This window comes from Eutrigla gurnardus (genome assembly GCF_963514095.1).
Source record: "Eutrigla gurnardus genome assembly, chromosome: 9".
Classification (NCBI taxonomy): Eukaryota; Metazoa; Chordata; class Actinopteri; order Perciformes; family Triglidae; genus Eutrigla; species Eutrigla gurnardus.
In genome coordinates this window covers 11131256-11157352 of record NC_139923.1, presented here as the reverse complement: position 1 = coordinate 11157352, position 26097 = coordinate 11131256, and the positions used below count along the sequence as shown (strand labels likewise).

The following is a 26097-nucleotide window of genomic DNA, read 5'->3' as shown; positions in this document are numbered from 1 at the left end:
GACAGCATTAACTCTTGGACTTACTTTTTTCTACTACTACTACTTTTTTCTGACAACAGGACAAACTTGTATTATGTCTGGTTTCTATTCGACAACATACCAGCCACTGGGAGCTGAAGTTACTTGCCCACAAATTTATGAGAGACTGCATCTTTCTGACATCCAATTCCTGGCTGCATGCACTCATTTTCTGAGATTTCTTTGCTCCTTAGCATCTCCCTTTTACTGTTGTATTGCTCAAATGCTATTCATTATCTTCATAGAGTTATTATGTTCTTCCTTGAAAGAAATCACGTTTGTAAATGAAAACCATATTGGCCACAGGAGACTTATTTGAAAGAAATCATACATTCACAATAAAATAAATGAAGAGCTGTATGTCAAAAACTAAAAAAATGAACTATCTATAAAGAAATTATCTGCACTTTGTGAGAAAAAACTGAAAGAAAGAACAGTTTCAAAATCAACCTATGCAGTAATCCCTTCTGGCTTACTGCTCATGAATGACTTGTAACTGCAGGGGGAAGAAGTAGTTCTTCACTCAATTAAATATCAATTCCACCCTCGAATAAGCCATTCAAATGATATATTTCTAATATGTAAATTTAAGTATTTGGAGTAACTTGCATCTACATATAAGCTCATCGTAAAGAAGGGTTCCTTTGCAGTGTTCCAAATTCACGCTAACAGTGACACAGAACACCTGCACCGTGTTTGATGAGGAGAAAATCCCACCTGTCCTGAATGTGCCCACAGCACAGTACAAAGTCATTTAATATAACACACCATTACATTTCTCCACATACACCTGGGGAGTTTAAAGTAACAGTAACAGTGTCCAGTCAAAAGTGAACATGAGTGCAGCAGCAGTGGTGGAAAGTACTAAATTGGTGGTATAGTGAAGTACTACTATTATATATTTATCTGATAATGTGAGTTATTTACTGAATTAAATTATTAATAGAAATATGATCAACAAAAAGTATTGTTTCAGTATTTGCCAGAATTTAAAGTTACAGTGCCACCTTTGCCAGCCTCAACATTAAATGTGATGACACATTTATACATCTGTGATTCTATCCCATCCATTTCATTGTGCAATGACCCAGTCTACACCATGAGCACTTTTAATACTGTTTATTCTGTGAGTTGTTTTGTGAGTACATTTTGATGCTAATAAATGTGTCTACAGTAGTATTACTACTTCTCTGTGGAAATATTACACATAGAGCAGTTCTACAAACTCATTTTAACTCAATGTCTCTTGCTAGAATTGTCTCCAGCCTTCAACCATGTCATAGTCCTCATCAGAAAATCAACTAAGTGGGATTCTCAGTTGTCATAGCGCCGGTCCACTGATATGCATTTGAATGCCCCTGAAAAAAAGACTAATAGAGCGAATAACATTTACTAGCAGATGTCTGAAGGATGGTAATACTATAGTTGGTAGTAATACACAGTATCCATTGCAGTGATAACAATGGCAGGACTAGTGGCAGCTGTAGAACTTAAATAGGTCTCATCTTTCTAATAACAACACTCCAGAGGCATGTGGTGTGGGGGCTTTGTGCTCTGCACAGAGAAGCATCAGTGTGTTCTCAGCTCCCCTCTGCATTCCTGACCTCTTTGTTTGTCCTTAAAATATGTCAGTGAGGAGAATACATTCTTCCAACGGCGTGCTTGGCACACTGGCCTTCCTCCTTCCAGGCACCAGGGAGCTGAAACCCATCGACACTATGAGGTTTTATAAATTGTCTTCTATAGGAACGAATTCAGTAAGACGGGCGGATCGTGTTTTAGATTTATTAAGCTGCTCTACGTTTTACTTACACAGTGGAAATTTTAACCAAATCTTTTAATGAAATCTTGTGAGCCCTCTGCTGCTACCCTGGAAATTAAGAGCCACACAGACATATAGGGTTTCCCTGCAGAGAGTTCCTGCAGCTCAAGGGTTTTTTTGACAGGGTTGGCCCACACTGCACGGAGCTGCAGAGAGTTGTTTTTAAAAAGGGGTCCCTCAGGGGAAGCCGGACTGTGAGGAAAACCAGACAGAGGAAATCACACCCAGTTGCGCCCATGGCAGCCCATCTGGCTCCCTCACATCTGCACAGACCTAATCGGAGTAAAAAGCGGGCACACTTATGGTAGTTACATCAGGGTTGTTGTCGACTTTGGCTGAAACAAGAGAGTTTTAACCGGTAGTTAAAGACAGAAAATACACAGATTGCTTCAAAGGCATGGAAAATATTAAATTAAAAGGCACTGAAAAATCAAACCGCCTGACAGTTTGTGTGTATGTGACCTCGCACTGACCTAGCGTTAAGGCCTTTCAGGAATTCAAAACAACCTTCCCTCCCATAAACAGTGTTTTAAATAAGACGCTGAATGTTGACAGCAGAAGAGCAAGAGAGAATATTTCTTTTTGAGATATGAACAAGCTGCATCTCATCTAAAAGTCTATTTTTAGAAATCCAAAACCACAGATTTCATCAAACTACACATTTTCTAGATCATGGATGACAAAAGCCCAACAACAGTGGCTCCTTTCAGACAAACATACTTCATAGTTGAGCAGATGACTTCCAGATGGAAGTGGGAGGCGATGACAGACTTCAGACGCCAATTAAAGCAGGGCCACTTGACAGGACAGTCAAGTCTGACACTTGTAGAGCCAACAACAAAACACGGTTACGTCAAGACATGGCTGACGAAACATCGAAAGGTTTTCACTGTTTATGTAAACCTCAAGCTTCAAAAGGATTTCAACATACATCAATGTAAAAATATGCAGTAAAATGTTCTTAATTGTTAAAGACACATGTTAAACAAGTACAAATTAAGACGTGCTGAATAAAAAGCATTTATTTGGTACTTGAAGTCACAACCTACAACTGTAAAGGCAACATAATTTAAACCATACAGACAAAAAAAAGAAAAAAAGGAATATTGTTTCAGTGAATCCATTTGGAAGGCTTTTATTTTCATACTGCCTTCAGAATGAAACTTCCTCAGAGGTGGCACAGAGGGCTCTGAACACACAATTTATGTTCAGATTTCCTTTTCCCTCCTGACCCAGAGGAATGTTTGTGTTTGGCTTCCCTTTAATGACACAAGTCAAAGGAATGGGATAGCCGGAGGTCTGATATACTCTAGGAAGGATATTCATAAGCCGCAATTAACTTTCCAGTTGTTTTTTGAACTGGAGAGTCCCACACACACACACACACACACACACACACACACACACACACACACACACGCACACACACACACACACACACACACACACTATGAGCCAACATGGAGGTACTCTGTCTTCAGGCGGCTCAGTCTGGTGCCATGGCTGCGGATGATGAGGGTCAGCAGCTCGTGTTTGTCCTTCAGTCCCACGGAGATGTCCGTAGTGGCCCTCAGAGTTCCCCGGATGTCACTCACTTGCTTCATCACGTGGCCGTTGAGCTGCTGCTCCTCTCTCAGCTCGGTTTCCTGACTTTGTTTGAACTTCACTTCCAGCTCCAGGAGGGATTTGTCCACGTTGGAGAACGCCTCCCCGATCTGGGAGATCTCCCGCTGCAGGAACTTGCCGTAGCTGTCCTCTCCGTCCAGGTCGTGCGCTACGGTCCGGCCGATGCCCTCCAGCAGCCGCGCCGCGTCCTCCGCCTGCAGCTTGGCGATGACGAAGTCGTCCCTCACCACGGAGTCCCTCTCCTCGGAGGCCCCGCAGGGATACACGTCCGAGAATTTGAACAGCATCTGGCAGTCCTCCGGATCTTCGGTCGCATCGTAATCCCCGTCAGGGACAAAGAAGTGATGGAATGTGCCGTTGGAGATCTCCGGTTGGAGGGGCCCGGTGTAGACCGCCGAGCAGACCGGCAGAGATGCGACTATGACGAGCAGCAGTGGGACAGGATCCATCATGCACCTCCTCTCTCTCTCTGACGAACAGCATCTGCACTGGCAGCCGGATCCAGCGCACAGTTTTGGTCCTGACTCATGTTACACAGTCCCCCCCGTCACCTAAAAGGCGCAGCCCGCCCTTTTCAGTCAGGGGGGCCCCTGGAGGCCCCTGGTTACTCCAACCACACTTTCCAACAAGAGGCATAATTATCTTTATTCGAGCAGATATTTGGTGTTTATATGCTATTTGACTAAAACATTTTTTAAGCAGGATTCACAACATAAAGTTAAGCTCATAAGTGCGAAATTGGTATTTTGTTTCTCATCCAAATGCATTTTAAACACGTCCCTGTGCTTTGTGGGATTTTTACAGCATTCAGAGGAATCATTAACTTAATGTAGTAGTTGTTATTTAACGGCAGTCTTCATTAAAACATCTGTCAATCATTTTAGGAGTGATTTGTGCAGATAGACAGCAGATCAGCTATTATTAAACTAAACTTTACCATTTTACACAGCCATATTTCAGTTATTAAATATACGATGCCAGCCTGAATTCAGTCTCAAATCATTGTGACCCATTTAGGCCTTATTAATTAGTTTCTAACAAATCTTGTTATTGAAAAACATGCAATAAAAGAACAGATGGTCTGTTGTTTCTGCATTCAAACAGTACATACAAGGATTAGATTTTCAATTATCTTTTAACAATAAGTTTAGTGAATTTCAACGGAGTGGAGCTCTCGCGTGTTTCTTTTGGATTCCCGGTCTCTGTGAGTGTAGTTAGAGCTCACTCTGATTACTTCACTCAGGTGATCACATTACTGCATGCGGGGAGAGTCCCCTGGGCTACTTCCTGTCTTGGGTAATTACATCATCACAGGGTGGTCTCTGATATACTGTCTGCATGTTAGCAAAACATGCAGAAACTGGAAACATATGGTGAGCTATAAACTCAGGACTGGATATGGCTGGTTTTGTCGCATTTGGTCCATCCGTTCAAACATAGTGTTTGGAGTAGCAAGGGGGTTGTGTTTTTCTTGTCACACAATGAAAAAAACACGACAATAACATGTAAAAGTGTATGAATCTGATAGAAGTATAGAATGGATATATGTGTTTCGACTACCAAATAAGTCTGGATTGAGAGCTACAAGCAGACCCCCTCAGACAGCAGCAGAAGGATAAGCAGGATTTACCTTATCAATAGGCAGGATGCAGGTTGGCAGCAAACAAAAGCCAGAGAAAGTGGATCTAGAAGTCCAAGCTGATGAGGGAGTTGGGAGCAGGTGTTCAGGTGGGTGTGGTGGTCAGGTGATGGAGGAAATGGACCATTTTCAGAGCAGACATTTTGAATGTCACAGCAGGAAATGCACAGATGTAATAAATAACATCAACCATGGTTCAGTTTAATTTCAGTGCATTATTGAGAAATCAGGGCAAAGCTAAAGAGAGTGCAGCCCTTATTGATATTATAAATGACATTGTGTCATAACATCTGCCATGAAAAATAAAGCCTGTGACAGGAGAGTTTAGTGGAAACGGCTTGATTAATTAGATGCAGATCACTGTGGAGAAATATCTATAGCTGCTAAATTCCATTCATTTCAAATGTATTTATCACAACAAAAGCCATCCCAGGACACTTTACACATAGAGCAGGACTAGAACACCTTATGATTTTAAAGTAACATCACCAGGAGCGAGCCTTACAGCGCCACAGTGGGAGAACAAACTGCCTTAACGGACTTTTAGGCAGATATCTTGAGCAGACCGGGCTTCCATCTTTATTTGGTGTTGGTATTAACAGTCGTATGTGGGCGCAGCCACGTTTAGTCCAAAAAGCAGCTCCTTGAGCCGCGCTCTACGTTGGGCTTTTTCCACAGAGAACAGCTGCCTGTGTGGCTGGATAGAAACCATCAGAGCAGAAACACTGAACCCAACAAAACCACCAAAACAATGAGCTGAGTCATGTATCAAGTGGAAATTCTCTTTGTCACTATAAACAACCCCTTTCACGTTACACACGTTTGATCTATTGTTAATATAAAACATATTATTTATTATTTTTGTCTTTTTAAATAGATGTTTTTATACTTTGGACACATACACCGTTGTTTGCACTTTCTATTGTATTAATCTTTGAAGCTTAATTAGAGATTTGTAATCAGCAAGGGTTCAACAATTCAAATGGCATCTCTAGAAGTTGTATCACTGCAATAGTGCAGGCAAAATATTTAGTAGGAAGTTGGAGAAATATTTGGTGCAAATGCACATCTTTTGTATTCAACATCAGCTCTACCTCTGGGTCACGAGAGTGGAGCACGCTGCTTGTTTAAATACCACCGTCATGCTGCTGTTGAATGAAGCGTAAAAGCAAAGGCAGCTCGAGGCTTCATGCAGCCTTTCTCATTTCTTCTTCAGCAAAACACACCTGAATAAATACGGACTCTCTCAACATCAACATAGATAGAGTAAACTGACCGGCTCGCCAAAGCAGAGCTGGGAGCTGCAGGGCAAAGCTGCCTATAGCAGATGTAGCAACAGATGTGACAGCAAATATAATTTAGCAGGGTTGAGAGGGATGTTCTCGTTGATCCTCTACTGTATAATGTTGTGTGTGTGTGTGGCCATGTGTGTGTGTGTGTGTACGGAGCTGCAGTTTGGACAGATGCCTTTCAGATGGTAGTAACGTGTTTCCTCAGTGCTGATCTGAGCAAGCAGGACGGCCGAGGGCCTGAAGGCTGTGTGGGAGGCTGCAGAGACGGGCAGATGACTCAAAGTCGCACAGTGAACATTAATGACCCCACTTTATTTCACACAAGTTTTTTCAGCAGTGAAGCGAGGTTTGTTAACGTAGCATCGCAGCTCCTAGATCTTACAGATCAACAATCAATTTGAAAAATCACCTAGAGAGAAAAAACCTCTGCACAATCTTGTTTTAATTTGAATAATTCATCATGTTTTGATAGCGTAATAAAAACTACAGTCATGCTTGGATGATGATGGCTTTAGGTGGGAATAAATTTGGTCTGGAAATATTAGGACTCTGTCAGGGATGAATTAAAAAAAAAAGTAAAGTGTGTAAGAACCCATTTAAATGTATCATGCTGCTCCAGTGCCACTTATCAGCAAAATGCTAATATTGGAGGATTGGATGGTAGGCCTACGTCTGTGTACCCTTGGGCTTTGCTGTAACTGCATATATATTATAGTATTCAAGAGAGGTGTAAGTTATATCAAATAAGAGATTTGTCAGCCAACATTTCCATGAAACACCATGGGATATTTAAACCCTCTAAAGTAGAATGACTTAATACTTAAACTTAATGTAATCTTCTGTGCCAATTTTGGTGAAGATGGATAACATTTCCAGGAGATGTTGTGGAAAAAAAGCTCAATTTGAAATGAAGAGAAGCAAAAAAATAATCAACCAAAGGAAAAATGAGCTAAACAAAAAGTTCTTTATAGATGGCCACATCTCGACTGACACCAAGATTTGGAATTTAGGTAAAACTCCTTATATTTATGGGCAACTTTCTCTGTAGTATATTGTTCATGAATATCAGATATTTTCGGAGCAGTTGCAAATGACATTGATTGACAAAAATAAATCGATCAACAGCAGCAACTTTAAGCATCAGAGTTTGGTATTTTATTCCAAAGAGAAAATGCTTTTTCTAAACTCAGTAATGTGTGTTTGACAATCACACAAGAGAACAATCTCTGAATCAGAAGATCTTTTTTCCCATGTCAGTAACCTCAATAATGCAATACAGCCACATACTCATTTTGTTCTATTTTTACCCTATTAATATGATCAGCCACAGCATTTTCTCTCTCTCTTCCTACACACATAAACCACAGCTGAATGATGACACTTGCAGAAGCCCACACACTCATCATTGTTTAAAAGCAATACGTTCACCAACATTCTGGAAAGTGGGAGCAACACTAATGGATCCGCTGGAAATGAACATGTAAAAGTGCAAATGAGAGTGTTTTTCGTTCTCATCTCTGCTATTAAATGGAACAACACTGATGACAAATGACTCTCCCTGCTCTCAACTATGACATTGACTCGTGTGTGATGGACCCTCTCTACACATCTACTATATGTTTTCAATCAGCCCATAATCCAGAGTTGCATCATGCTTACTACAACTCTGTACTTTCACACTATGACTATGAATATATACAGAAATGTATTCAAATAAATTCAGAAATATACAAAACCATGCTTGCAATGATAATGATGATCACAGTTTCATTTGTAGTTTCTGTAGAGTGATTAAAATAACTATTTTGCCTTGACCATGTGTACAGGCGTCAGTTCTTCATCCACCCAGCTCTGCAAAGTCATTTGTGTCTGCTGCTTCTCGCCGTCTACTCAGGTAAACTCATCTGTCACTGCTTCCTGAATCTCACCCCCTCTCTCACCCCGCTAGACGTTTTCCCACCATGCCTGCTGTGCTGCTATCTTCTCCAGCTGTACAAAATGCATTATTCAACAAAGGATTTGAATTTTAATACATTTTCTTGCTTTAAATGGCTCATTTGATAAAACGCTTACAACTCATCTTGGATGGAGCTAGCCAGTGAAGACTCAAATCCAATGAATTCATGAAAAATACAGACCGCCAGAGAACAGGGGTGCATTTTTATGAAGTGTAATAATGCCATTGAAATCCATTAAATTTCAGTATGAACCAAAATGGTAGACCGACCAACAGATCACCATTGCCGGCCCTAAAGCTACACTACCACCATGGCTTAAAATGAACTACTCAAATGAAATAAATGGAACATATTTTCATTAAAACACATTTTATCATGTATGTGTGTCCCTCTAACACTCCCTCTGTAAAGTTGGAAACAGTTTCTTGCACCCAGCCAGCTGATTTGTGGACATCGGTGTTTGGTCTCCCGCTGGTCATCCTTGGCTCGCTGTCCGGTTTACCCTGCTGCTGTCGGATTTATGGCCACAGTCTCGGCCGGCCTGCTGATTACCTTCCTAACCTGCACTGTAAATCTGTGCTGCGCTACATGAGTAACAGCAGTCAGCTAGAGACCAAGACCTAATGTCAGCAACAGGAGCGTTAACATATCTGTTGTACAAAGCTGTGGTTGGAATAACGTCTCTGGAAAACGGCTCTGCTCAAAATGGGAATAATGTCACTTGTGTTTTATTGGTAGGCCGAGGGGTTTAACTGTGGTGCCCTGCAGAAAGCCCCCGACTGCCGCAGCTATGTGCAACTGAGCTGGAGAATACATATGGTTTTCTACCAAAATATATTTCTTTCTTTGTAGGGTGCAGATACTGTGACCGTCATCTACCTTTTTTCTTAACATTAACTGTTTTGGTTTAGTGTTAAATCATTAAAGGTGAGGAATTTCAACGCACTATCGAGTTCCAGTTCCTACTGTAGACATTTTTCTGCAGAACAAGTATTTACTTTTTGATACTTTAAAGTACATTTGTTGTAAATACTTTTGTAGCTAATTAGGACTTCTATTTATAATGAAAAAGTTTTGCATTGTTTTATTCCTGCTTTTACGTAAAGAAAGGCTCTGATTAGACCAGGGGAGAAGGTTGCACCTTGTTATGATGCTGCAGATATTAGCTATTGCTTTTGTTGTGTCATTTAATAACTTTATTAATAAATTCCACTACTTCTACTTTAGAAGACTCTCTTTAATATTAGATGTCAGCACTATAAGATAACATTTTTTTTTTTTGCAATAGAACCCAATGGCGGTGAGAATGTGAAACCAGTATGTAAGGTCTGTTGGTCAAAGAGGTGAATTTCTCACAGGAAGTACTGAACCGTTGTCATCAGAGCTCACATTTAAGCATTTCATGTTTCTTGGAGTGTTTACATTACGTGACATGAGTGGAAAAAAATGTACAGCAGGAAGCTGAGCAGCAGTTAACAGTTATAATGTTGTGGGAAAAATCCTAAAATACTCAAATAGTGGGTTTGCAATAGAAAGAATCTTCTTAACGGTGTGTTATATGAATGCTTGTTGGCGAGAACATTTGTGGTGTGTGATAATAGCAAGGAAAAAATAGAAAACAATCTCTGCACTCTGCTGAGCTCTGGTATGTTGTGTCAGCATATTTTAACTTGGATAGTGGTGAGGATGATACCAGCCAGGCCCGGACGCTGTCTGTCTGTATCAGGACAGAAACCCAAATGAAGAGAAGCATTTTAAAAGATACAATCCATGATTTATTACAGAAAAGAGTGATATCCAAATTATTTTTATGTTACATTATTTTTATACATTTCAATATGTTTTTACATGTAAACAGGAACGAAGTAAACAATGTTATTGATACACTTCATGTCATGACTGAAACCACCTATTGTACAGTTAAATCTATGGTCTAACGTCACTGTGCTTCCACGTCAAGTACATCACTTGCTCAAGCACAATCCTATTAGGAGGCATAGCATAGAACAGAAAGCTTAATCCCCCCCTAGACTGCTGTATTTTCAGAGATGTGCAACGTCATGCCATTATTACTTACTATGCAGTACCCATATTGTGCTATTGCCAACAGTAGAAGGCATGAAGGCAGCCTTTCCACCACTGTGCAGCATTTGTGTTAGCGATAAGGTGAACCGATGCGCCCAAGATAACAGAAAAACGTTAGTAGCTGGTTAGTCAAACATCCAAGAACATATCCATTCCTAAAATGAACCCATAACCCATTAGGTTCAACACTTCAGCTGTTGGGGGTAAACATATTTCTGTTTCCCAGTATCCGAACAGAAACATCTGAGGATTCACATGTCTAGTATCAGACTCTCCTTTAAATTCAGTTCAGGGCCAGAATATATAAATCCGTCTGGAGTCCAAGCTCTTATTTAGAAAATACTCACACGTTTAAAAGTCTGCCACATCAAGCAACACAATGTTGTCAGGACCTCCCAAAAGGATCAACACTGAAAAAGGGAGGTGATATGTTTAAGATGCTTTTAACAACTTTACAGAAGTCAGCTCTGCTCAAAGCAGGTGTCATGCATACTCCACAGTACGAATGTACCAGCACATCTACATCTGCATCTGTTCACACTCAATGATAACAACATGCATAGATTTCCAATGTTCACATAGCAGGGAAGATAGTCTGAAAACCTGGACTAGTACTGGAATGAGATTTAAAAAGAAATATCTCTCTCATGTGAATGATTGGTGATGAGGATAACGATCAACGAACACTTTGACCTGAAAGCATCATTCCTTCTCAGCCAACGACCCAGCATCACGTCTCCACCATGAACGGCTCACATGTACTTTATGCAAAGAAAAATTAAACATGCTTTTTTTAACTGTGACTGTGCATCATAGTCATGCGAATGCACTGCAGTGCAAAAATATATATCTTAAAAAGCAGGACGCCTTTGATTGCATCTTAGAAAATATAAAACATTCAGAGGACACCTGATAAATGTGGACATTACTTTTGTTTTTCTGAGGGTGAAAACAGGTGAACTCATACTGGTAGCACAAAATTAAAAAGGTATAAAAACATCACACACGTCATAAAATGTATATACAAAGAACAGCAAAATAAATAAATAAATAAACACGTTTAAATAATGTACAATACGAGTTAAATGATAAATACGTTTTCAGTGTTGTGTAATGCATTCGGGGTAGTGATATTCTTTTTCTTCAGATGTTAGAGCGGTGTTACTTTCATGTATACTAAAACATGACCTCATTGCCTACAAAATAAAAGCCCCCCGCGTTATAACTGCTCACTCCACAACTATCCATCTAACACGAAGGAACCAGGACATTCTGGAACAGGATGCTGACTCAGCCTCACAGATGGATACGTCACTCATACTGCCTGAATTCCCTGAGTTCCCCAAAAAAAACCATGCTGCTTCACGACATCGTAAAAGACCACAATTAAAAGGTCACGAGGCTGCATTTAAAGATACGTCATTTCTCAGTTTCACATCAGCAAAGGTCAGGAAGCAGCCAAAACCGCATCTAGAACTGAAGTATGTCGGTGTACTTTGTGAGTGGAGGGATGTTCTTTGCAAGCTGAACATCCAAGCCACAGGTATGTCCGAGCCATCCAAGTTTCAACCACGCTTTGGGGCTTCCAACGTCAAATGAAAAACAGGCCGCGAGCGCAGAACGGAAGAGCAGATTTGCGGCTCCTGCATGCGAGTGTATACATTGTTCATGAAGGGAGTCACGTTACAACGTGTACTGTGTTTCAGAGCCGTTAGCTGAGACCCGAGTAGATAGTGTGGCGTGACTCCCGTCCAAAGCGAATCCTTTACCGAGAGAGTTCAGCGAGTTTACAGAAGATCACACAACAGGACGACCAGAGAGAGAGAGAATATTTCTTGCACTTGAGAAAAGCACGTGCAGCACAAACAGGCACACGTGATGTCGGTGACACAATTGCGGTGCGCACAACTGTAGGCACAATGAAATTGCACTAAGTTCACATTTCCTCGACCCAAGACAGTCAAGCTCAGCAGTAGCACAAACGGATTAAAACACAGCTCACACCGAGTACAGACACACGCGAACCAGGCATCAAGACGGGGACTTTTTTATCAAAAGGTAGCCTACAAAACAATATTACCATGCACTTTATATATTCTTCGTCAAATGTACTGAATGGATGTTCACGTCCTCCATGATGAAAGGTTTTTTTTTTTTGTCTTGCCGCGATTATTAACCAGCATGCTTCAAGGGCAATATACAGCTTGGCAAGAACAGTGTCCATTGTGTTTGGTAGCCACTTCACCAGAATCTCTTTTGCAACAAGAAACGCTAAGTGCTAGTAGCTCCTTCACATACGACGGGCAGAACGGAGGCTTTACCGATGCTCACAGGAGAGGAAAACAAAAAAAACAGGGCCATGCTGCGAGATGCACCAAGCGGAGTCAAAGCGGAGTGCTAGCTGCCACACAGAGAGAGTGCAGGATGGGTGCCAAGAGTGAACAGTGGTGATCTGCAGCCCTTGATCTGCATAGTAAACATTACAATTGCACAGGTTTCCCCAGCGAAACCATGACACAGCACAGACCCAAGGGCAACCTGCTGGATGTAAGCCGGGCGAGGAATCGGAGAGGGTTAGGACCTGAACTGCGCCAACACTAGCCGTAGAACAGATGGCGAGGGAGTGGTCAGTGGACAGGTTTGGGGGGCGGGGGATCTGATTACAGGAGAGGGCGTCTTTGGTGTACAGAATCAGCCGAGTGAAGCTAGAGTCTCAAAGCTAAAATACGTAAAGAAGCAGGCAGGGGGGAGGTTGTGCCTGTGAGTTGAGGGCTGTGCGGTATGCGGTGGAGACGCGGGGGAAACGCTAAGGCCACTCGTGGTGATAACGCCGTCCATTCTTCTTCCTCTCCTTCTGCAGGTGCTCCAGCTCGGCTTCGTACATCATCTCTTGCATCAGGTACTTCTCCCTCCTCATGCGATCGCAGAGGTCCTTCGGCATGTCCGGGATGAGGTACGCTATGAAGGACTTGATCCCATATACCAGATGCTGGGGAAAGCGTTAATCATTTATTAGTTACCTTCCACAGAACTGCACTTTAGTTGACAGTATTTGCTGCACAATTCAATGAGAATGCAATGGTTAACACGGTGTGCACCACAATAAAGAACGTCATGTTCTCTGTAATGCTTTATTGGGGATGTTATGCCAGTTTTTCCTCACTGTAGAAATCATTGTACAAGGCATCGTTGTCGGGGGACCACCATGTAATTTGGGATTTATTTTTATTTTTTTTAAATTCCTCAAGCTACGGTAGAGTTTCAATTAAAGCATTAAAATCACTTAAATCAGGGTTTTGAGGTTTTCACAACAAGGACAGCGCATAAATTAAGTAAAGTGAGTAAAAAATAAGACTCTGTAAAAATACTTTGAAGCCATAAGGGCTTTAGTTGGCAGTAATCACACACAAAAAGAAATGCTGACCCACCTCAAAGACGATGATGAAAGCCAGCCTGGCAGCCAAGACGTGCCAGAACTGCAGGGTGAATTCGTACGGCACTGAGCTCCAGGGCGGCGCTCTGTAGTCTCTGTATCTGCAGTATCTGAACTGGCTTCCGTTCTTCATCTCAAACACAGACAGGCTGCTGTTCATGTAGCCTCTCAAACACCTGAAGGAGGAAGGGAGAAGCATTCAGACCATAGCTCTAGCCACTCCGCCGGATATATCTAAAGCTCATAAAATAGATTTAGTGCTTACTCATCCTCATGGTGGTGTCCCTTGTCCACACACGGGCCATATTTGAAGGCGTAAACAAAGCGGGGGATGTAGTCTGAGGTGATGGCGATGACGAAGGCGTTGGTGATAACTGCCAGCACACCGATTCCTTCCAGAATCCCATGCCAGATACCTGACGGCCAAACCACAGAAGAATAAACACCTTTCAAGGGATTTTTCACTAGTTCATAAAGACTGCAATTGTTTTGTAATTTAGTTTTCTTGATATGCTCTCTTTCCTTCATCGTACTTCATTTACTTTCAGTTAATAATTGAGTTTCAACAGCCTCCAAAGATAGAGAAAGGACACACGGTTTATGTGTACACACACACACACACACACACACACACACACACACACACACACACACACACACACACACACACACACACACACACACACACACACACACACACACACACACACACACACACACACACACACACAAAGCCATTTAAGCAAATGGTACTCAAAATACTATGTTTTTTGGTTGCATTATAACAAAGTCTATCAAGGCTACTTTACTGTCAGTGCGGAGAACTCATCTCCCTGCCTTTTTCCCATTAGATCGGGCTCTCTTTGTTCTGTAAATGTCAGCTTAAACCAAAAAGAAGCTTTTCTCTTTGATTCTGTGCAACTGGAACATAATGTGTTCATTATAGCTAAACAATTGTTAGACGGTTCAGGGTGGTTTGTTCCTTTAATTAAAGGGCAGCATGCCACAAGAAGCATTTGGTCCTTTATGATATGGCAGTTGGAGGGCGCTGTTTGCAATGGGAAGATGGGCTGGTGGGAGGTGAGGTGCAGCATATGGCGCTGCAGATGCAGACGATATGGGAACATATCTATCTACATAGGATGGAAAATGTCTGGTTCCTTCCATGTGTTACTGTTGGAATAAGTGGCTGTGCTGTAAAAATACAACAATGACTGTGGGAAAGACACAGAGGAGGTGTGGGGGCCGTCGGAGATCACACTGACCTATGTCAGTGGCTCGGGCAGGCATGGGTCTCCTCCACTGAGTGACAAACTTGTAGGCATCAAGACGAATCTCAATGATGTTGTTGAGCAGAGCCAGGAGAGGAGCCAGCGGGAACGCCGCTACAAAGATGGTGGTGAAGCCAAACTGGAGAACTGCAGAGGAAAGAACATCTCAACTCTGGGAACAATGTTCACACTCCCCCCCCTCTCTTCAGAACAATATAACACTCAAAAAGAGTGTAATGCTTTACCCATTTCAAGGTATTCGTCTACCAGTCCGTGGGCGTTCATCGGCTGCAGATTCCAGTCTTTGTCCCACTGTGGAAGCTGGGCTTTATTGTCTACATTCTGCCCTCCACTACCTCCTTTCTTCATCTTCCTACGAGACCACCAGTTCTGCAGCAAACTGAAAACGTAACAAGTAGCTAACTGTCAAGTCAAAGCAATTATTGCTGACAATTCACAGAGCGCTGCAGGAAGCCTTTGACTAAGCACCACCGGAATCGATGTGTTCCTGCAGGAGAAAAGCCTTTTAATATGCTAACGAGCTAAAAGACAAAAAATATAGATCCCCCCCTCCCAGAAATTACATAAGGTTTGTAAACCAAGCACTTGAATTTACAACATTGTGAAATAAATGTGGCATTTCTAATGATTCATAGACAAAGACCCACATGAATATCATAAAGCATTACTCACGGATAACCAAGCTCCATGAAGTTGTTCCAGATTTGTTTGAAGAACATGATGACTCCCATTTGCAGGCACAGATCAATCAAACAGCCACTCGGGTGACACTGAGGAAAATACATTTAAAAAACCAAACCGTAACATCCGTATTTCATGGCGATGAATTCAAAGCTGATCCACGAGTGAATCCTGGGACATACTTCATCCCATTCTATTTCTTGATCATTAAAATTAAAAATCCCAGTAATTACATGGGAGAATAGTGGGTCTCATACAGGCGGATCATTAGAAAGATGAATTATGTGAAAATTGTAAACATATCCTAAAACAGAAGGCAATAATCCGCCCACTTATGGAGATGCCTAATTGCACTCACCTCCTCCAGTCTCCATCGATTAAAGAGTTTATTGTATTTTCCAGGCCTGCCAGCAAACCTGAACAGATTGACATTGGCAACATTAGATACACAATTCAATCAGAGGAGAGCTAATAAAGTCGGAGCAGCAGAAAAAAACACTTAAAGGTGCTAATTATGTGTGACAAACCACAGCTTGGTTACATTTCCAGTCAAGGCCGTTTTTTTTTGCTGTTTCTGCTGAATTACAAGATCCAAAAAAAACAACTATACAGTGAGGAGGAGAAAGGAAAGTAGACTTGGCAGATCTCATGACATGGGAGTTTGAAACAAAACTCCTTTGCACAATCACTCATTAAGTTAAGTGTAAACAGAAACAGTAGAGTTCGTGGCAGGCAGCCTACCTTCCGAGAAAGAAAGCGATGTAAAATGTGGAGCTGTTCAAATTGACAAACTGGAACAGGAACATCTTCAGAGAAAAGCTGTTCTCCCACTCTGAGTCTGTCCGAGGGTGCTCTGAGGGGGAGAAACGGCTTTGTTTAGGGTGGATAAAGGAGGAAACCAATGCTTGCCAACCATCTGGGAAGAGATAATGAAAGTATAAATGCATGCAGCATGTGGACAACGCTCACCTAAATTGGTCAGCAGATAGGCCACCTTCTCATACACCTGACAAGATGATAGTACACATAAGCATCAAACGGGGAACACAACAAAAAAACAAAAGTCTTTCTGTCTTTGGATGTTCTAAGTAGATGTTTCATGAAGCATTTGTTGGACAGACAAAGCTTGTACAGACACCCACCACATTGAGAGACATGATGATCATAAAGTTGATGCAGACGCCGGTGCCGGAGGTGGCAAACTGCCAGTTCTTCTTCACAAAATACCAATTGAAGGAGGCAAACTTCTCCATCGCGATGAGCCGGAAAACCACCACGGCGAACACTGCCGTCAGAACGAGGGAAATCTAAGCAGAGATGATGGAGAGAAGGAAGCACAGACGAGGGGATGTCACATGCATGAACGCAAATTTAATCTTAAAATCATAAAAAGGAAAACAATTAACTATTCAGGTAAACAAAACTCTCAGCATTTAAATGCAATCAGTTAACAGGCCATCAGAAAGGACAAAGCCACTATGTCTTTCAGTACTGTTTTCATCCAGCAGGGGGAGGTGTTAAGCCACTGCTGGCTTATCATAAAAGCTCACGGTGGCACACACAATAACGGTGATCTCGCTTTGAGGCCGGGTCCCAAAAGGGGAGATTATTCAAAGATCAAAGGGGTTTACCATCAGGAATATTCCGGACACAGACACCATGAGCCGACTGAGTTTGTCTGAGAAGGGCTGGAAAGGCTCGGGCTTGCCAGAGATGGGGTTGACTCTCTCCACCCTGGAGTACTTGGCTTCAAACTGGGGCCTCAGCTCTTCCTGATTCACAACACACAATCCAGAATGAACTATTGAACTGCGTATTCTTCTTCTGTTTATAATAATCAGTGTCAAGTTTAGAAGACGAAATGATGAGGTAATCAAACAATGTTGGATCGATTTGAGGATATTTCTGATGTACCTCTTCCTCCTCCCAGTCAATGAGATCCCAGTCATAAGTCAGTTCTGCCCTCCTCCTTTTCCAGAACTCCAGGAATACCGTGGCTGCAGAGGGGATCAGGAATCAGTGACATTATTGATCAACTTTGATGTGTTACACAGTATGATTGATACTCATGTGACCGCAGGGGGCCATTCTCCGTGGATAATGCAGAACCAAACACACACATTGCAGCCATATATCCTGAGTGAAACAGAGGCTGCATTGAAGTGCATGGCCCTTTATGGAAACTCATGACAGCCATCAGTTCACAAACTGCGTGTCTGTGCGACGTTAAGGAAAAGTGGCGATGGCGAAGAGGCTTTACTTGTACAATATATCACCCCCAAGTCGTGTCTTTGTCAGGCAAAGCTGTGTTGAAAGACTTCAAGAGTGAAGCTTCCTGTGGGCAGAATTCACCATGCGGGCATTGTTTCCTTTATGTCAGAATCTATTGTGACTTGAGCTGCTCACAACACCAGACATTATGTTCTTTTCTGTCAAGACATTTCACGTGTTCTGGTCCAATGCAGATACACAAAACAGGCTTTTACAAAGGCTGAATGGCACTCACACTGATATGAGCAGAAAACCTCATCTTAGGTGCAATCATATGGTCAATGAAGGACAGCACAACCTCACACTATACTACTGATTCAGCACTTAGGTCAGTTTTTATCAAACATGTGATTTTGTAGCAGGGGACAAACATCTCATCCAAACGGCATGAGTATTCGATCGGCGCTGTGCAGTTTTAGTCTGAACGTATGACATGTGTTTGCTGAATCAGAAGAAGATAGTAGTTTTTAATTATGGTAAATGGATGGACCCATTCTATAGTGCTTTTCTTGTCTTTTTGACTCACTACATTCAGTCTACATTCAGCCATTCACACACAAGCACACAGCGATGGCACAGCCTGTGGGGCAATTTGGGGTTTATTATCTTGTCCAAGGACACTTCGACATGCGGACTGGAAGAGCCGGGATTCGAAGCACGATCTTTTGATCACAGCGAGCAAAAACCGCCCCATGAGAATTGGCATCATATTTGATAGTAAACTGAATATTTTAAGGTTTTAGACAAAACAAGATATTCCAAGACATCACCTTGGGTTTTAGGAATATTTTTTTTACTACTTTGGGGATTTTAACTGATTAATCAAGAAAATAATATCATACACATTTTTTTAAAAAGGACCCTAATATGAATCTTAAGTCAGAACATCTTCAACTGCAGTTGAAGTTTAATATAGCTTGGCCCACTTTTGTTTTAAGAGACAGAAAAGCAGCCTTCTCAGATGCCTACATTTGGTCCCTTTGGCTAACCAATTTTTCATCTTTATCTCACATATACACGTTCACACACAGCAGACCTAGTGTGCACTGGCGCAGTACGGAAACTGTGTGCAGGATTCAGAGCTACAGACCTCAATCAGCGAGGCTGGCTGGACCTCTCCCTCGGCTCTCTGGCTCTTCTTGGCCTTCATTTAGCCCAAACACAGAACACAATGTGCTAAGTGTTCCCTCTGGACAGAGGTGATTATTTACCATACTGGCAGATAGATGGATGGGGGCCAGAAGCTGCTCACACTCTACATTACAAAGATATTATAGCTGGGAACCATAGCTGCAATATACCGCTATCATGGTGCAATTCTACAAACCTCACAGTCGAGCGATACCGCTTCCCCCTGGCGATATGTTTAATTGTCTGACTAATTACACCAAGATGGCACTGGGAGGGTGTGAGCAGATGCTATATCAGAGAAACCTTTCAAATTTGAATTCCAGGTTTTTTTTTTAATCAAGCGACACACATAGTTGATGTAATAAAATACGGAAAAGGGACAAAAAAAACAAACGCAGCATTCACCTACCCCAAATAGCCATGAAGATGGCAAAGAACACAGTGCCTCCATTATCAAAAAGATGGGTCACCTAGAAACACAAGCACATGAAATTGCTTCCTTAAATGGTGGCTTTACAGATGAAACTGAATGTAGAACTTGATGTTTTTTCGATTTCAACAGCTTCACTTCTGTCAAATACGTGCAAGGACTTTGTGATGACCGACATTGTACTTCAGAGTTTCTCATCCTTGAGTTTGGGGCCTCACATTCAACATTTCTCACAGGAACAGTTTGACATTTTAGGAAACAGTCTTATTTGCTCTCTTGCCAAGAATTAGATGAGAAGCTTCCACTCTTCTGTCTGTTTGATCGATATGAAGCTCCAGCCAGCAGCGAGTGAGCTTAGCATAACATAAATACTGGAAAAAGGGTGAAGCGGCTAGCCTGGCTCTGGTCACCGAATTAACCGTACTAATAGCACATTTAACTCATTATATCTTGTTTATTCAATCTGCGCTAAAAGTGAAGTGTCAAAATGATATATAATGATACAAATTTGGGTTTCATCTGTGGAGAGAGCGAGCTAGCTGCTAGCTGTTAACTAATTTCCAGTCTTTGTGCTAAGCTAAGCTTAGCTTAGCTAATTGGCAGCTTCATATTTAATGGACAGATTTGGTGTTGATCTTTTTACTTAATGCTTGGTAAGTAAAGAAAGTAATTAAGAAGGGATGCACCGGTCAAATACTGATACTGGGTCAAAACTGACTCAAATAGTTGGATTGGTGGCGATCGATGACGATGAGGCCCATCTATTCAATTCAATCTATTCAATTTAATTCTATGTTTTACGGTTGATTAAACTTCACCATGCATCAAGCAGCACACAAGTATTCTGCATAACTGAGGGAGCTAATAACAAACATGCCAGTTGTTTGGAGGTATTTCATCCAGGCTACACCAACAACTTCTACGGCTACTTGCAATATCTATAAATCCAGTGTTTAGAAGGGTGGGAGCAGCACTGCGAAAATAAAAAACATTACCTTAGCCAACTGCATTTAGAAGGTTTACACTGGAAATGTAATTGCTGTTCATTTTTAAGATCATTTACCATGTTGCTAACATACAGTTTCTTAACAATTCAGTTATATCTATGCATTTACTTGTTACATTTTGTTTTAAAAAGATGGGATAGCAATGTTTAAGTATACAAATACATCATTATTTCTACTCTAATTCAAAAGACAACATTAAAACTCTCTCATTTATGGGGTGATGAGTTGTTGGACCTAAAACTGCTGGTACTTCACTGACCTTTGCGTAGACACAGCTGTCACTGAGTGTCCACGGTTCACAGGTGCCCTCGCACATACGACACATGATGGTGGTGTTGGCTTCACAAATCTCTTTACTGATGAGACAATGAATCATCAGGAAACGTACAGCAAGAATAAAGAGTAGAATATGTGTTAAAGCTCACGCTCTACGTTTATGTCAATGCAAGGGATTGTGAAAGATGGTGTGAACTGACCTGACTTGGCTGGAGTCCATAGTGAAGAGACCATAGAGGAAGACAAAAACGCCAACCAGGGCAGCAGGGATCAACATGCCGGTGTACCAGCCCAACCACGCAAAGTACAGACCTATTTTCTCACCAAAGTACCGCCTGGGGGAGAGACAGAGAGTGCGGTCAGAATACAGCAATTATCCGTGTTGACTGTTAATTAAACCCCAGCCACCCACTTGTGTGTGTAGTTAGCGCACTGTCAGTTGGTTGTGTTAGCCTAATGGATACAGAGGCTGCTGGGCTGACACACAGCACACAGTATAATGCGGTGTAATAACCGTATTATTATCTGCTTCCTAAACCACAGCTGTCAGGGTGCCCTTGAGCAAGACACTCATTTCAGAATGGTTCCAGTAAAGCCGCTCAGTGGCAACTGTCTTTATCAGGCAGGTCCCAAGTGTTTATGCAACTCATTAACATTGAAGGCCATCTTCTCAAAGCAGGTTTACAAGCACAATAGTATCCCAGTAATGGTTCCTGGGTTCAGGATAAGTGCTGTTATATATGCCAAACTCTTTCACATTGCTTTTTATATTGTCATTTGCTAGATTGTTATTATAGAAATATTGATTATAGCCACTGTTAAAGAGATACCTCAATATAAACAGTTGGACAACATCTCTAATGGTTGAAAAATGCATATCATCTCAGGAGACAATTAGAGTAGCTCATCATAAGAGCTGGATCAATGTCAATTTACTCTTGGCGAGAAAGTTATTAAGAGTATTTCCCAAAATGTCTAAACTCTTCCTTGTCACTCTGGTGAGAAGACAGTGTTAAACACAGAAGTGCAAATGCAGCCAGACACTTAAGTGGATTCAAACACATCCAATCCCACAACAGTTCAAATAAACGCCATCCTTTCAGAAATATCAGACAGAGAGAAACCTGGGTATTTTTACAAATGTTCTATTTAAAGAATCAAATGACAAAACAAAGCTCATAAGCAGCACACTACAGCTCATGTAAGTGTCCAAAAGCAGCTCATGGTGTTGTGTTGATCACCTGATGAGATCCAGAGGCTGGTATTTGTACCAGATTCCCCAGCGGGCCCAGCGCTCATACAGAAGATGCCTGTGGTTCTGGGCACCGTGCGTCTTAATTGGGTGTCTGCTCTTGTAACCACCCTGACGAGACAAAGAGCAGGGAAATCACCATAACAGGAGGAGGTTTACGGTTTGTGAATCTCTCAATCTTTTCAACACAACTTAAAAGCTCCTCACCTCATGAGGAGGAAATGCAGCCTCATATGTGTTGTTGCCCAGCAACCGGGTGATACCTACAGTAGAATAAACCATGTCCTGTTAAAGGATCCAGCCACATAGTGTAACAAGTTAGATATTCATGTATTTTTGGTTATGGTCTAAGTGCTATATAAACACTGTGAAAGTATTTTGCTGCTTTTGCTAGACCAAAATTACTTGGTGTAAAATCATACTATCACAATAAAATGACTGTATTGGCTGCAGGTACTGTACTGTACGAGGCAATGGATACATGAAATGTTTTGTTCCATAGGAGAATAGTGCATTCATTTGCACGGTCATCCCCTACTGAAACTGTAGACAGTAACGGCAGGAGAAGGGAGGGGTGGATGTGAAAAGGATTTTCCACTCTTGTGGCGGGGCTGATCTTATAAAATATTAATGTGAAATTCGTTCTGCCCCTTCAAAGGCATAACTTTAATCAGCAAAACATGTCTGAGGCACTCAGACAAGATAGTAGATGCGGGAGTCGATGGGCAGTTTGGTAACTGCTGATACTAATAAACAACAGCCAGAAGGACAGAAGGGATCAGCCACAAGTCGGACGACACCAGCGGCTCAGCAGCAGCACACATTTTAATCATCCCACGGCACAACAACAAACAAAGGTATAATTCTACCCACAATCCTACTATCGCACCGTGAAGCCAAATCAACAGCAAAATCGAGTGTCTTTCACTGGTGTCCCTGATGGTTGTAGTAGTGACATTATAAACACAAACCAATCGGCTGGAAAACATAGAGCTAAAACAATTAAGACAGGTTTCTTATGTCTTTCGTTCCTTTGCCACTAATTGGCATTAATTTGTTTATGGTGAATAAAGCTCCAAATGAACAGAAACATTTATTCTGGGGCCCCTTAGCTGTTGGATGTGCCTGGATATCCTCTTTGATGTGATAAAATATGTAGACCCCCTTCTCAGTGAATATTGTCCTAAATAGGTCATTATGATGGATACTTGTACATCATTATATATAAATGAGCAATGGGAATCCCTTGACATTAATGTGACACTAAAAGAACTTTTAGTACATGAGGAGCGATAAAAGCAGCGACCGTGGTGCGATCCTTACCCATCTTAGATTTTCCTTCCTCATACTTGGTGCGCTGCAGCACATGGTGGACTATTCTGCTTCTGGTGGAATTGGAGAAGAAGGTGTGCCTATTGTTGATCGTGAAGCTGGAAAGTAACGGCAAAATCCTTCAGTTATTCATCAGGTAACAATATACTTTACATTATACTGAGAGCTGAGCCAATAGCGATGCGAAGCTCATTACAACTCAATTTGTGGTGAAAAGTTTGTGTTCATTCCAGCACTGTAATTTAAAAAAGAAATGTCGAGCAAAGGAAAAGCAGAAATGATTCACTTACAAAATTGATCAAAGTTTCATCCAAATAACAATGAAAAAAGAGGAAGGAATGGCAGAAAAATCTAATCATTTTATGCACATCTGCTGCTGTATTTCAGTATCTTATTTATGACACTTTATCGTTCTGAGTTCTGACTCAAAGCTGTAAAATATACAAGACAGCTGGTGTCTAACTGCCACATCCAGAGCTCAGGACTTGAATGAATGTGGTGGATGAGAGGGGAACGAGGGATACGGAGCAGGATAAATAGATAAACAGCAGCTAACACTCCTGGTGCAGACGCTGCCATTATGTGACACTCATCGTGGGCTACAGTGGTAGCATGAATGACTGTGTGCACGTCCTCCTTACTGATGCATGCGTGCTCTGCTGAAGGGGGCAGTGTAGCAGTCGGTTTCCTCCAGGTCCGGCAAGGCCTCTTTGTCCAGCTTCATGGGATTTCTGGGAAGCCAGCTTTTTATCTGACGACATCTCAGATGAAATCTGCTGCACGGACGCACAGAGGAAACGGTATTAACGGCACAGATTATACCATGAAGATTGTGTTCTTTAATGTGGAGCCGTGACTCCTAACCCTTTCCCCCCCCAACACAACCCTGAGAAGCTTCGCCGCCTCACACGCACTAAAAAGCAGTTCACACACACATGCACGCATTACAGGAATTGCAGTTTTTCATTTTCACATTGCTCATGACTCATGAGCCTGAGAGGCACTGATCAGAATAACAGCTTGCTGAATCCAACTCAAAGGATAACATTTGTTTTTATATTCCAGATATGATTTACCAGTTGAACCAAGTATACGAGTGGAAGTGTCATGATTGATTTCCTAAATTATATCTCCTTTTAATGCAATATGTCTGTCTGTCTGTCCCTCCTCTCCAGCCACATTTGAAATTTCCCAGACGCCTTCATAATCAATACATAGAGACAATAAGAGTCTGCAGCCATGTGAGTTTTTACCCAGGCAGTGCTTTGAGCTAAATGCTAACATCTGCAACATGCCGAAATGCTAACGTCCTTCTATTTGAGTGTTTTCCCCCAAAAGGGTCCTATGTTCCCCAGTCGCAATACATATATTTAGTTACGTTTATTTAAACTGTTCAAACGTGACAAAAACAAAAGCCAATTTACAGCCTAATCTCTGCTCATCTAGGCCTATTTGGATATGTGCGTCAAACAGCCTGTAGGCTATTTGCCATGGAATTTATTTTTTCTTAAAAAAAAAGGGGGTCCTATGTTGTCACATACAAAGTGGGGAGGTATGCTCCCTGAGCAGGTATAATGATTACCACGTTCATCATCATGGTTTAGCATGCTAGCCCATCATTTGGGAATGACATCATTTGCAAGTGTTTGGTCATAAAGTAACTTTTAATTGATCAGTAATTCTTACTGCGGGGAACATGAATGTCTGAACCATATTTCATATCAATCTATAATAGTTGTAGAGACATTTCAGGTAAAAAAGGTAAAAAGTTGGGGGGTTTTCAAAGCGATTAGGATCCATCCTCTGGGTACCAATAATGTGTGTAGAAAATGTCATGGTAACCCATCCAATAGTTGTGGAGATATTTCAGTCCGGACCAAAGTAAGTGGAGGAAACAACAGAGCAACATTCACACACCAGGAGCTCAGTTTGCTGGGTAATATTTCCCCACTGCTCTCCAGATATAGGTCTAATGTGTCAGGCTATGCTCCGTTATGGATCGAATAAATATAAATGGGGATTCTGGGTGAAAACAGAAGAACATTTTATGAATGTTGTCGTGAAGGGGACTGGTACTTTCGCTGCCTGCACACGGCCCATTTGTTCAGCTTTAGTTAGTGACAGACCATTAGTAAGCACATAAAGGCATTTTTTTCTTCATAGTAAAAGACTGCAGGTGCAGTGTGTACGTGTGCAACATGCATGATCATTAAAACGTGCATATACTACTGCATGAAAAAGTGAAATAACAATATCATCAATATTCAATATTATCCGTATTGTCAACTTCTACTACCTCCGTATCCATAGTGTATTTGTGATAAATAGCCTATTGATACAAATCATCTGCATTGTGTAGTAATATCATAAAACACTAAAACAAGCACATCCATTGTTACTTTGTCAAGCAGCACCTATCATGGTTATTATCATTATTAAGCTTTGTTCAAAACAGATCCAAAGCGTGGAAGCAATGTGAGTCACACCATCTTCTCAGTTTGATGGATAAAAACCAGCAGTCCTTTAAGACCAGTAATATCACACTCCATAAA

The 26097-nt window shown here is 41.6% G+C and overlaps 2 protein-coding genes across 4 annotated transcripts in view; both read right to left on the bottom strand.

The window, feature by feature from the left end:
• Nucleotides 1-2843: 2843 nt before the first annotated feature.
• Nucleotides 2844-4027, bottom strand: fibina (fin bud initiation factor a). Its single transcript, XM_084017012.1, has one exon. It carries the CDS (start codon nt 3916-3918, stop codon nt 3289-3291), a length of 630 nt encoding a protein of 209 aa, XP_083873138.1. The 5' UTR covers nt 3919-4027; the 3' UTR covers nt 2844-3288.
• Nucleotides 4028-10107: 6080 nt separating this feature from the next.
• Nucleotides 10108-26097, bottom strand: part of ano3 (anoctamin 3) — a 30180-nt gene continuing 14190 nt past the window's right edge. For 2 of the 3 annotated variants that reach the window (XM_084017034.1, XM_084017035.1), the window contains exons 7-25: nt 24187-24321; nt 23537-23643; nt 22421-22476; nt 22203-22324; nt 21162-21296; nt 20945-21041; nt 19658-19718; nt 17761-17843; nt 17478-17618; nt 16989-17153; nt 16816-16852; nt 16588-16699; nt 16205-16262; nt 15838-15935; nt 15390-15544; nt 15139-15291; nt 14139-14289; nt 13869-14049; nt 10108-13429 (exon numbers count right to left, since the gene is read on the bottom strand). In XM_084017034.1, the coding sequence (XP_083873160.1) occupies nt 13247-13429; nt 13869-14049; nt 14139-14289; nt 15139-15291; nt 15390-15544; nt 15838-15935; nt 16205-16262; nt 16588-16699; nt 16816-16852; nt 16989-17153; nt 17478-17618; nt 17761-17843; nt 19658-19718; nt 20945-21041; nt 21162-21296; nt 22203-22324; nt 22421-22476; nt 23537-23643; nt 24187-24321 (2230 nt within the window). In that variant the 3' untranslated portion in view covers nt 10108-13246. The remainder of the gene's footprint in view (nt 13430-13868; nt 14050-14138; nt 14290-15138; nt 15292-15389; nt 15545-15837; nt 15936-16204; nt 16263-16587; nt 16700-16815; nt 16853-16988; nt 17154-17477; nt 17619-17760; nt 17844-19657; nt 19719-20944; nt 21042-21161; nt 21297-22202; nt 22325-22420; nt 22477-23536; nt 23644-24186; nt 24322-26097) is intronic. The other variant, XM_084017036.1, reaches the window with a different exon arrangement.